General features: G+C 43.2%; 1 protein-coding gene across 1 annotated transcript in view; it reads right to left on the bottom strand.

Moving 5' to 3' along the window:
- The window catches only part of ANO2 (anoctamin 2), a 318,321-nt gene that overhangs the window by 54,617 nt on the left and 250,373 nt on the right, over nt 1-13,331 (bottom strand). Inside the window, exon 20 of the mRNA XM_075342181.1 lies at nt 9,273-9,421. Within this exon, the coding sequence (XP_075198296.1) occupies nt 9,273-9,421 (149 nt within the window). The remainder of the gene's footprint in view (nt 1-9,272; nt 9,422-13,331) is intronic.

Genomic DNA, 13,331 nt, shown 5'->3' with positions numbered 1-13,331 from the left:
CAAGTCAACGTGCTGCTGAGAATGATAATCTTTTGAATAGCACAAAAAGCCTATGAAGCCAGCAAGATAATGCAAAATGTTGTTTTCAGTAGCAAAGGTCCTCTTTACACATGTCAATGTGCTGTCAAGGATGATAGTCTTTCAAACAAAATATAATTTCACCTGACGAACGAGCGTTTTACTCGTATATCTGGTGATAAAGCAGCCTGTTTAATCTGCAAGATAATTGCAAAATGTTGTTCTCAGCAGCACAGTTTGTTGAACAAGCCAACATTCTGTCGAGAGTGATGATCTTTTCAACAAAAAACATTTCACCTGACGAATGAGCATTTTGCTTCTAAAAATCCAGTGATCAGCAGCCTATTTAGCCTGAAAACTAATCACAGAACGTTGTTCTCAGCAGCACAGGTCCTCTTTGAACAAGTCAATGTGCTGCTCAGAATGAAAATCAAAAAAATCATTTCACCTGACGAACGAGCATTTTGCTTGTACATCCAGTGATCAGCAGCCTATTTAGCCTGCAAACTAACCACAAAACGTTGTTCTTGGCAGCACAGGTCCTCTTTACACAGGTCAATGTGTTGTCGAGAATGATGATCTTTTGAACAAAAAATCATTTCACCTGACGAACGAGTGCTTTGCTTGTACATCCGGTGATCGGCAGCAAGTCCAGACTGCAAGACAATCGTGAAACAAAAATTCTTCTGTAAATCCCTGCCTTTCATTTCCACTAAAATGGCTACCATTTTCCAAATTAACAGACAGAATGAAAGCAGTTTCTTGTCAGCAGCTCTATGCTTTGGTATTTTGGAGGGGATTCCATATCATGGGTAGAAAACGCTGCACTTCCCAATACCCGACTGAAGGAGATCTCTGAAATCTCATGAACATGCTACTCATTTTTTCCTTGCAAATTTGAACCATCAAAAGTCAATCCTTTCACCATTTTTGCAGCATTTTCACCCATTGAAATAAATAAGGGGAAAAAAAGAAGTAAAAATGCATAAAAAACATGCACATATTTTACACAGCTTTTTTTATACCATGATCCTTTGGTGCAAAAAATCTGCTACAAATACTCAATGTGTGCCCTTACCCTAAGTCCCACCCCCGAGATTCGTAAGAACACCCCCAGATCATGCGAGGTTTACATAATATCCATCCATGATCAGCCAGGGGCTGACACTTTGGACCGGTGGCAACAATGAGATTTCAGGAGAGACCCTTCTCTGATGCATATATTTTAACTAGCTGTAGTACCCGGCGTTGCCTGGGATAGTAACTGTCTGTCTGTCTCTTTCTCTGTCTGTCTCTTTCCCTGTCTGTCTCTCTATCTCTTTCCCTGTTTGTCTGTTTTTTCCCTCTCTGTCTCTTTTCCAGTCTGTCTCTTTTCCAGTCTGTCTCTTTTCCAGTCTGTCTCTTTGTCTGTGTCTCACTGTCTCTTTCCCTGTCTATCTCTGTCTGTCTCTTTCCCTGTCTGTCTCTTTCCCTGTCTGTCTCATTCCCTGTCTGCATCTTTGGCTGTGTCTCACTGTTTCTTTCCGTGTCTGTCTCTTTCACTGTCAATCTCTGTCTCTTTCCCTGTCTATCTCTTTCCCTGTCTATCTCTGTCTGTTTTTTTTCCCTATCTCTGTTTCTTTCCCTGTCTATCTCTTTCCCTGTCAATCTCTGTCTGTCTCTTTCCCTGTCTATCTCTTTCCCTGTGTAGCTCTGTCTGTCTCTTTCCCTATCTCTGTTTCTTTCCATGTCTGTCTCTTTCTCTGTCTATCTCTATCTGTCTCTTTCCCTGTCTATCTGTCTGCGTATTTCCCTATCTCTGTCTGTCTCTTTCCTTGTCTGTCTCTTTCCCTGTTTATATCTGTCTGTCTCTTTCCCTGTCTATCTCTGTGTGTCTCTTTCCCTGTCTGTCTCTTTCCCTGTCTGTCTCTTTCCCTATCTCTATCTTTCTCTATCCCTTTCTGTCTCTTTCCCTGTCTATGTCTGTCTGTCTCTTTCCCTGTCTGTCTCCCCCTCTGTCGATCTCTGTCTGTCTCTTTCCTTGACTGTCTCTTTCCCTGTCTGTCTCTTTGGTCATATTTGGCACCATCCATCTATTCGTTTTTCAACACATGGATGTCTTCTTAATTGCATAGGGTCTGCTGAGCAAACCTATGCATCAGAACCGGGGACATGACCTACTACTGCTCCCTTTAAAACTAGGCCTCTGCAAAATGGGATTATTTAAAAAAAAAATAAATGCATAAATAAATAAATTAATTAAAAAAAAACATTCAAGGCCCCAATTTTTTCAGATTTTAAGTGTGAAGAATCCAGAACGCAATCATCCTCATATATTCATTTCGTTCTGCAGGGATTAATACTTCATTATTGTCTTTTGTCTCCTTTATGTCACATTAAGTCGAGGATGTAATAAATTTCGGTCAGAAAACAATCTCTCCATTATTCCTGTTAATACTTTAATTGCCGTTTAATATAAAATCCTGTGGAATGATGGGAGTAATGAAAGGATCTCTTGTAGTTCTGAAAACAACTTTGCGGATAATTTTTGTAATACGACTAATTACCGTTTAATTGTCTTAAGCGACTGAAGACGGAGTTTTATTCTTTATGTAACATCCACAGATTTTCTTCTGGTGTCATGTATGTATTGACTAAGAATACCAGTCATATATCGCACTAATTTATAACTTTTCGTCATCTTATACAAAACTGACAAATTAAAGAGGATCTGTCACTTGCCGTGACTGTCCTTTTTTTTATTTGTTGTAACCGCCGCTGTTCTCCTGAATCCAGCGATGTTTTTCTTTTGTTTCTGCGCCTCTCCGTTCCTGAGATATAGAAGATTATATAAATTTAATATTGTTATCCAAATGGGTGTGGTCCTTAACTTTCCTAGAACTCTTGTTATTGACCACACCCACTTGGTTATCAAGGGAAATTTTATATATACGAAAGAGGAGCCAATATCTCAGGAACGGAGAGGCGCAGGAACACAAGAAAAACAGCGCCGGATTCAGGAGAACAGCGGCACTTACACCAGGTGGAATAATTACATATACTGTAAATGTCTAGTAACAGGCCTAGTAACAGTACAGGCTGCAGCCCCCAGCCGTTTGCTTATCTTGGCTTAGTTTTTTGGCCTGGGCAGTTTACATTTTCTGCCATTAGTCTGTGAGTATTTGCTTAGCTTTAGCTTTTGGAGGTTTGTATTTCTCTTTTTTCTTGTTGGTTTATATATATATATATATATATATATATATATATATATGTATACATATATATATATATATATATATACTTTTCTTGGTTGTGTATGAAAATAAGAGGGAGACTATACAGCTTTTTATTTTTAAATATATAAATAAATTTAAATATTTAAATAAAATAATAATAAAATTTAAACATTTAAATAAATAATTTTAAAAACCAGCATGTGGTCCCCCCCAATTTTGATACCTAGCTATGATAAAGCCAATGGCTGGGGGCTGCTATTCTCAGGCTGGGGAGGCCCATGGTTATTGGACCCCCCCAGCCTAAAAATAGTAACCTGCAGCTGCCCAGAGTTGTCACATCCATTAGATGCAACAATCCCAGTACTTTACCCAGCTCATCCCGATTGCCCTGTTGCGGTGGCAGTTGGGGTAATATAAGGGGTTAATGACAGCTGCCACTTTCCTTTATATAAATCTAATCTTGCTAGCAAGTGGGTGTGGTCATCAACTATCCTAGGAGTCTTGCTGATGACCACACCCACTTGGCTATCAAGGCAAATTTTAAATGCACAAAAGAAGAGTCCATATATCAGGAACAGAGAGGCGCAGGAACACAAGAAAAACATCGCCGGATTCAGGAGAACAGCGGCATTTATACCAGGAGGAAACATTACATATACTGTAAATATCTAGTGACAGGTCCTACTTAACACTGTCCTTAAAAGTGTTTTTTGGGAAATTACATTGAAGGGTTAGTGACTACAGGACAAACACTTATTTGCTACAAATAGCCTCGCCCTAGCGATAGCAATGCATGCTAGAATTGATGGGTGGGGAAGTTTCACATTTCCATTCACACCCGCTACTGCTCTTATTGGTGCATAATTCAGAGGGTACTTGTCCTTTGTCCCTGACCCTATATAAACTGGTCACATGTACTAATAAAGGAGAATTATTTGAGTACACCAATCTAAGCAGTGAGTGCTGTATTGATTTCCCGAGCGCTCGTAAAACAAATCTTATTAATTTGGAGTTCAAGAGGAATAGAAGAAGTGTATTTCGCTCACATTATCTATAGCTACAGTATTAGACATTTATGGCATAATTATATACCAAAAAATGTCTAAAATTGGAATAAATCTTTAAAAAGGACCACTTGCTATAAATATGTAGTCTTTTTACCTGATGTAAATGCCCCTGTTCTCCTTAATTTGACATTGTTTTTCTTATGCTCCTTGAGATATACGGAAGCCCCTTTTTCCCTGCATGCAAATCTAATATTTTTTTCCAAGGGGATGTAGTCCTTCTCTGTAGGTGTCTTGATAACCACGCCCAGTTGGCTAACAATATTAGATTTATGTGCAGGAAAGAATGGGCCATATCTCAGGAACGGAGAGGCGCAGGAGCAAAAGTAAAAACAATGCCAGATTCAGGTGAACAGCAGCATTTACACCAGGTAAAAATAATTACATATTTCTGGAAAGGAATAGGTCTTTTTTAAAGCTGTCTCATGAAGACATTGAGTGCATTATTAATGAAAATGGACATCATAGATGGCTGTTCTCCTTTCAGAACACCTGTAGAGACGCTGATTTATACACCCCGCACTGCCCCAGTCATCAACAGGTGCTGCTGTCTCCTTACCCTCCTGGGTCCTGTACATGTCGCACAGGCTCCTTGAGAGTGCACCTAAGGCGCGCGCGTACACTGGCCCTCCTCTTAAAGGGTCGGCATGCTATTTTCAGGATATGCCTCTCAGCCTATGGCTGAGAGGCATAGTGTATTTAAGGCACCCTCCCATTAGGGAAGGTGCCTGCGCAATGCCTTTAGTTAGTTAGTTAGTAGGTATAATCGAATACCTCAAATATTCCACTTCGCGAATATTTTCCGAATACCTCGCCGCTATTCGACTATTCAATGCACAATGTAAGTCTATGGGAAGCCCGAATAGTACCGAATAGTTGTTATTCGGGTTTCCCATAGACTTGCATTGCGCATCGAATATTCGCGAATAGTTGAATAGCGGCGAGGTATTCGGAAAATATTCGCGAAACCGAATAATCGAAGTATTCGATCATCCCTATTAGTTAGTCAGTCAGTCTGCTTCCTAGCTAGTTGTCAGGTCTCGAGCTCCTGTCCTATTATCCCTGTGTCTGTCTCCGATATCTGCCTTCCATATCTGTCTATCCTTTCCATGCCCATCGTTCCTGTACATACCTGCCTGTCCAGCCTGCCCCAGTCACCCTGCCTGCCCTGTTTACACCTGAGTCCATCACCTGTACTGGGGGTCACCTGCCACAGTCCCGGTCACTGTCTTTCCTGGCAGTCGTACCTGGTGTCTGCCTCATGGTGGGTGCTTAGTTAAGCCCCTTCCACTAAAAGGGTAAGCCCAGGTCCACTAACCTCGCTCACTGCCTTTACACCAGCCTCGAGGGTTACAACGCCTAATATATAGTGTATACTAATTTGCTAATTTTGCAAAAATAATAGATTCTAGATTTCCTAAGCCCATAAACGACTTTTCAAAACATTGCACGTCTTTGCTGACAATCTCCAATGAATCTTTACACAATCTACTATATGCAATGTCTGAAAGTGCCCTCCCGTCACCATTTATAAATATAGCTGACAAAGGCCTCATTATATGTGACATGCGACCCCACAATGCTAATACTCCGGCTAATTAACGGACAGTGACACCATATAACACTCTTTGTGTTTGATTTTGCACGGTGGCACCAATACAATATACCCCCTGAGCATCAAGAGCTTACTCATAGGTCAAACTGTATCTAAAGCCTCGTCTGATGTCACCGGGTGAAATTCAGCTACTGGTAATCCAAAAAAAAAAAAGAAATCATCCAGCATAATGGGATAAAAAAAGAAGTCTGGTTCCATGAATCATGCTGGTAACTACATAGAGTACAATACGACCGTGCACCACTCAGACGTGGTTTATGGGTCCCGGTGGACATGAAATATATTCCTATTATTTCAAACTATCACATTTGGATTTTATTTTCTTTGACCCAAAGATCAAGTCGTCCAAGATGGATGTGACCATTTATTGGAAATTATTACGGTAATATTTCTTCTTAAATATATAATCTGACACGGATTTATAATGTCCAACCATGACAAAGTGCGCACTCGTAATTAGTAGACGTCCTGTAAGATTCTAAATCTAATAGAGCCTCGTACACACTAAACTGGTGGCCAATCCTACCCATTTGGACAGTTTCAGCCAACAGTCTAATAATGTCTATGGTGGCATCCTGATTGTCCACTTGACAGATCATGTCATGGTAGATAAGGATCCGGTACATGTGATTTCAGACTGCAGAACTTTTTGTTTTGGTCCTCCGGAGATAAGTTGCCACCTGAGGAGTCTAAACAATCTCTGATGTCGGAGAGACCATCCAGAGAACACACTGCCGGCAGCCAACAAAGACGCTCAACACAGTGAAATCCTAGTGCATTGCCTCCTGGGAAGTATGCAAATCAAAAAGGTCAGTGGCGCCTCTGTTAGGAGTTTCGACACGGAAAATAGCCAGATATCCCTCCCGGATGGACCTAACCAAGGAGTGGCTCTTTTTAGGAAACTACGATAACCACCATATTAAGGGGCCCTTTTAGTCAATATCCAACTCTTGACGAGTTTAAAGATATGACAAGGGAAATACCAAGGCCAGGTATCCATCCACCTGAGGAGTCTGACATTGGGTCTTTCATAGAGAAGCGCTTGGTCAACTGAGCTCCTTCTCCTTCGTTTCATGCATCTGGCCAGGCACACGAGAAGAAGGCACACATTCACGAGAAGAAGGCGCACATTCACGAGAAGAAGGCGCACATTCACGAGAAGAAGGTGCAGGAGAGCACTTTCACATTCTTCATTTTAGCAACGTTATGAGTAAGGTCCAAGAGTGGTTGAAAAGTCAAAGATTAGCCCATGTCCCATATAACTGCATCCTGTCCATGGAGTAGTCAGAACTAGGGGTGGAAAGGGTTAAATTGCCGCAATGCTGTGCAATAAAGATGAATGCTAGATATTCGATATGTGATTTTATAGGACGCGTTTCGCAGCAACCTCTTTCATCAGGATCCTCACATTTACATATGGTACGAATCGCCGGCGCGGCTGTACGCTCCCACGGCTCCTCCACTTACCCGCTTACTACCAAAGTGGAGGAACCGCGGGAGCTTACAGCCGCGCCGGTCATTCATAACATATGTAAATGTGATGATCCTGATGAAGGAGGTTGCTCTGAAACGCGTTGAATAAAGTCACATATCAAAGATCCAGCATTCATCTTTATTGGACAGCTGTGCTGCAATTTAACCCTTTCCACCCCTATTTGCGATCGCAAAGTATCCTTGATACTGGGAGCTGCAACAGCTGTGTTTCCAAGATTCTTTCTAGTGGTTGTGTCTGACACAACCCAGCCCCCAGGTGAGCAAAACCTTATTCTCAGATTCACGGTATCTCACAGATAAGACCCTATTCTTGCGCTTTTTGTTTTCTTATATCCATAGAGTAGTCAGGGAAGATAGTTGACGGCCAAACGATCATTCAGCGAATAGCTATCTAAAGTGTATTGGGAGCTGAAGTTTAGATCATCCTTGCCAACTTTCTCAGAACATCCAGAAAAAGGGGTGATAGCCAAGATATTGCTGAAACCTGCAGGATGGCAACATCTCACAAAGATTTCACGCTCATTCTAATAGGATGTTCCAGGAATCAGATACAGACCCAACATACTTGCATATATTTTGGTGGCAACAAACAAGCATGGAAGGAGCCTGCTTATGATGAAAAATGTTCACCATAGAGGTATCCACATCACCTCTTCTAAAAACTGGCAAGTATGTGCTAGGATGCCAGGATGAGCCTATGTAACGCCTGCCTGGATCCACAGACTCAGATGGGCTGTAATGGACAGGATAGAGGGAAGTCACTCACCAAGCAGAACCCCTAGAATCCTGAAACCCTTTAACCCCTATACAGGGATTTGGAATTACACAGGGCCCCGGAGATCACTACCTGTGGAAGGCTGCAGTCTGAGAGAGTAGTCGTAAGGCAGGGTCAAACTGGGAATTGCAGAACAGGGACAGAATTGGTAGGCAAGGACGTAATCAGAAACAAGCAGAGGTCAAAACCGGATCGGGCAGCGAGGTACAAAAACAGCAGGCAGGAGGGTAGTCAGGAAACAAGCGGTAATCAGCACACGAAATCACAGAACAGGACGAAACAGGAGCCAGAATTTTCAGAACTATCTTTGGCAGTGGTCAGCAGACAGGAGGGGCATTAAAAAGGGTGTGGTGTCTTCCCATAGGCTGTAGCTGAATGATGGTACTTCAGCAGGGAGACACCCGCCACCCACAGTCAGCCAGTGGCACTGCAGATCCCCAGGAAACCCAGACCAGTGGATGAGCAGAGCCTGCGCCCACCGGCGCCGCTGGCATCGACTCCTCTCCTATCACCAGCACTATCCACGGCAGGAACACGGCGTCGCCTGGAGATCGGAGTAGATGTCGATGGAGCAGACTCCGGTGGTGACGTAACAGCCTACAAGGGAGGTCTTCAAGAAGTGATATAAGGACCATAATAACCGTCATTCTCCTAATTATATCAGGGTCCCATTTCTGAGATCATCACGTGTTTGACAACCCTCTTTTTCTTAGGCCTTTTGACGAATACATTACTGGGAGGTTGGCTGCCGCAGCACCAGAAGTGACTTTGTGTCCCACCATGACATATAAAATCTGTTGTGAAATGCATCTTTGAGAAGACTGAAGGTATCTTCTAGGTTATCTCCATATTTGTCAGGATTTTTCCATCTCATTTAGTGCCAAAATGATGTAGCCAAAAAGTTCACTCTATATAGTAAAAAGAGTTAAATCAATTCAGGAATCTCAACTTTGGGGAACAATTGGCCCCTTAAAGACCATTTTCATAAATCCAACAAAAACAATTTGTGGTGTGTCTCAAGATTTATTTCTCATGTGTCTTTGGTGACATTGGATTTGAGGAAATAGGGAACACGTAAACATGGTACTTACTCATCTCCATATACTCTGGGGTTAGTCCCGTAAAGGGTTCTAGAGCGTGATCTCGGTCCCATTGTTGAGGTTCTCTCGAGCTGCTGAGGTTGTCCTCTCCAGGCTCTGTCCTGTCATCTTTTAGCTTCCGAAACAGTTTCTTAAGCTTTCTGCAAATAAAATAGTAAAGAATTAAACAAAAATCACTGGCTTTGTGCCCTATCCTGTCCTGACAAAATGGACAGAGTATTGCGGCTGATATGCCCAAATGTAACAATGCTTTATTGAAAGACAAAGTGAGCGCTTTACAAAATCCATAAAACAGCATAATGACTCATATCCTGATATCACGAAGAGGAATAACCACAGATCAAGATGATTTTATACATTCAAAGACTAGAGACAGAAATATATTCCTTCTGAAAAGAGCCATTCCATCTTAAAGGGGTTTTCCACGTTGCACCAATGGTATGGCTGCCCCTTACTCATATACCGTTTTTGCCTCTCCCCACAATGGGGTGGGGGGGCGGCAGCCAACTAGGAATATGATTTTAGAGAAGAGAAGATAGAGGGGTCAGGTAACCCTGTACAGAACTAGCCACTCAAGAGCCAAGAGGCGGTATAGTACAAAAGGAGAGAAGGTTTGATTTGACGTTGACTTTGCGGAAAAACTAAGCCACGAAAAACTCCTTGAGCAAGGAGTATTTAATGGATATATACGATAGTACAGGGGCTCCTTAGCTGACCCTAAGACTGGGGCTCCTGTGCTGTCCCTTATCCCGATAGTAGACTTAATGGTAGTCAGGGTCCAGCCTCCAATGTGGCCCTGTCTCGTGTACTGACTCTGATGACTATGTCTGCATCACCCAAGGAATAGACTGATATGGAGATCCCAAAAACCCACCAACAAGGAATGACACACAGGGGTAAAATAAAACTTCATACACACCAAAAACCTATACCACGAACAATCAAGAAAATACAGGTGAGAAATAATAAGGGAAAGGAGGTAGTTCAAACACACACAACTTGCACAAACTCCAGCAGACAGCATGGCAGGACACCACCACATCCTCTCTGCTCCTAGGCTAGCTCCTAAATAAAGAGAATAACCAGCAATCGCTCCAGGCAGCAGAGGGATTAAATACAGCCCGGAGTGCTCAACTGAACACAGCTGAGCAAGTCTGCTGCTGCAACAGGGAAGGAATTAACCCTTAAGTGACCAAAGGAAAAAAGCAACGTTTAAGTGTGCATGGTCTCAGATGATAAATGAGAAGACTAAAGGCCCTGTCACACACACAGATACATCTGTGGCAGATCTGTGGCAGATCTGTGGTTGCAGTGAAATTGTGGACAATCAGTGTCAGGTTTGTGGCTGTGTACAAATGGAACAATATGTCCATGATTTCACTGCAACCACAGATCTGCCAAAGATTTATCTGTGTGTGTGACAGGGCCTTAACCCTTAGCCTGTCCTTATGCACGTGACAAGTATTTGATCTGTGGCCAAAAAATTGTTGCAAATCGCAGACACTCTAATTGCCAAGGAAATACAAATGTAGCACTGTAAGGTCTCCTAGGGTGGTGTCCAACCTCTTTGAAGTTCTTTTGTAAGCTCTGTACAATTTATTCAGAGTTGTTGGACTTTTACGTCCTCTCACTATCCAAATTCACCATAACATGGCTGCTGCATTTCCTGCCTTGGCTGTTGTACTGGCTATTATAGGCTTTGTGGCACTATGTAATACAAAAGCTGTAATGCATTATTGAGAAGTGTGCCTGCTCGTGCCCGTAGTTATGTGAGACTGCTCTGAGTGATGCATTCTTCAGCATTGTGTGGCAGAAATTTTAGGCGATTTGCATAAATCCAATTTCAAATTGTTCAAATCCACTGGGTGTCACAAGGATAGCCAGGGATAGGGGCTCCTATACTGGCCCTCATGCTAGGAGACCCTAGGCTATCCCTAATCTCCAGATTACCCCAGATGATGGAGATGCCTGAGTCCCGTGCCTTACTATTCTCCTAACCAGAACTAATCTGTTGCATTCTCCTCCCCCCAGGGAAGGAAGGTGCAGGAGTGTGATGGCAACACAGATAAAAACAGACAGAGTAAAACCAAAACTCAGACACACTGCAAAGGAACAAACTTTAAGAAATGAAGGTGAAAAGCAAGAGAAGGAAGGCAGCAACAAAAGTACAACGAGGGTTAAAACCACAACCGCTCACATCAACAAAGTACTACAACAACCAGTATGTCTGGATCACATCACATCACCAGACCAGTATAGAGAAGCTATAGCTGGCATTAAAGAAAGAGTCCAGCCTGCATATATAGGAGGGGAGTAAATATGACTGGTTCTCCCACAGCATGTGATCAAACGAGACTAACAAGCAGCCCAGCAGTCTGCAAAATCCTGGCATTACCATTCCTATCTAGTATAAAACCCTTCAATATCACTGTGTTATTGTATAAAATTAGATTTTTGGGAATAAGTAATGTAATTCCATTAGTCTTCGAAAACATTTAAAAAGTCAAGAGTCAAGAGCTCACACAATATATCAATGTAATATACATATAATATGGTCATTGATTTACTAGTACATGGAAGAGAAGGGGTCCAGCGACCAAAATTGATGTATCTCTCCGTTCTTGCAATTTGGTGCTAATTCCCACCCCCCCTTTCCACAATCCTTGGGTCGATACACAACTCCTTTGTGTGTTAATATTTTTTTGCTTGGTTTATGAGGCATTTACCATTTGTGTCATGATTTACATGGGTAAGAATTGGGGTTATAATCCTATCCCTCAAATAGCCATCAAAAATGAAGAATTTAAGGGGTTTTCCAGTCACTTAAAAAATAGAAAACAAAACTACTAAAATGTTGTAAAATAATAAAACAAGTAATACCTTACTGATCTGCACTTCTCCCTTCCCAAGATTTTTTGGGATCTAACGGTCTGTGGTCTTCCTGTTTTGGTCTGGAAGGCAGGAAGTTCACAGACCAGCTCTGTACTTGCTGCTTGGTCTTGATGGACATGTGACCAGTGTAGCAAATCCCTGGCTGTATCATAGACCATGTTACTTACTGTTGTGGCCAGTGATTGGCTAAAGCAGCCACATGTTCTTTTGGAACAAGCAGTAAATACAGAGAGTAATAGGGATGAGTCGGGAATACAGTGTCGATGGATTGGTAAGATGAGTAGTGGAAGCATTTTATTATTTTGAACCATGCAGAGAGTATTTATTTAATATTTAAATCAATCTGTCAAGTGATTTTGTAGTACAATACTAATCTGATCTTTAAATAAGGCTTAAGGAGACCTTTCAGGATCAGTAAGTGTCGCGGGCGGGGAGGACGCCATCACTGCTGCGCTCTCCCTAACGCTCGGGTCCGGCGCTGCTGCGGCTGCTCGGTGGCTCAAGCGGTGGGCCGGATCCGGGGACTCAAGCAGCGCTCCTCGCCCGTGAGTAAAAGGGGTGGTTTGGGGGATTTAGTCCATGACGCCACCCATGGGTCGTGGTGAAGATAGGCACCACCGCTGCTGGTGACGGGGATCCCGGGAGCGATGGTAGGGAGCAGCTGGGATGTTGTTTTCCCCCTCCGTGGGTAGGGGTCGGTGGTCCCCGGGCCCGATGATGCGACGGGGAGGCAGGGTCGGTGAGGTGCAGGGTTGCAGGGACAGCGTGGCGCGGTGCCAGATGGCACGGGTGTACTCACTCAGCAAGAAAGGTACAAAGTCCTCGGTAAACCAAACGGCTGGATGGACGGGTCCCGCAGCCGGCTGCAGTGTCTCTCCCCGGACAGGTGATGGCAGCTGTCTTTCCCTGCACCTTGATGTTCTCTTTCTGACTACTATGGATTCCCAATGGTAGTCCGCTCCCCGGTGTATGGGTACTCTAGCCTTAGGCGGTAGCTGTATACCCTCACGGTGTGGGCGGTTGCCTTCAATCGGGACTTTTGCTGTTATGAAACCCCTGGGGTTCCAGTCACATTCGAATCTGACTATTGACGGCGGCTCCAAGCCTGGTCAGGGTCCGATGGCCCTGCCTGTGTGTGCTGGCTTCACTTCGCTCCCT

This window comes from Anomaloglossus baeobatrachus, chromosome 4 (genome assembly GCF_048569485.1).
Source record: "Anomaloglossus baeobatrachus isolate aAnoBae1 chromosome 4, aAnoBae1.hap1, whole genome shotgun sequence".
NCBI lineage: Eukaryota > Metazoa > Chordata > Amphibia > Anura > Aromobatidae > Anomaloglossus > Anomaloglossus baeobatrachus.
This window is presented reverse-complemented; position numbering and strand designations above follow the sequence as displayed.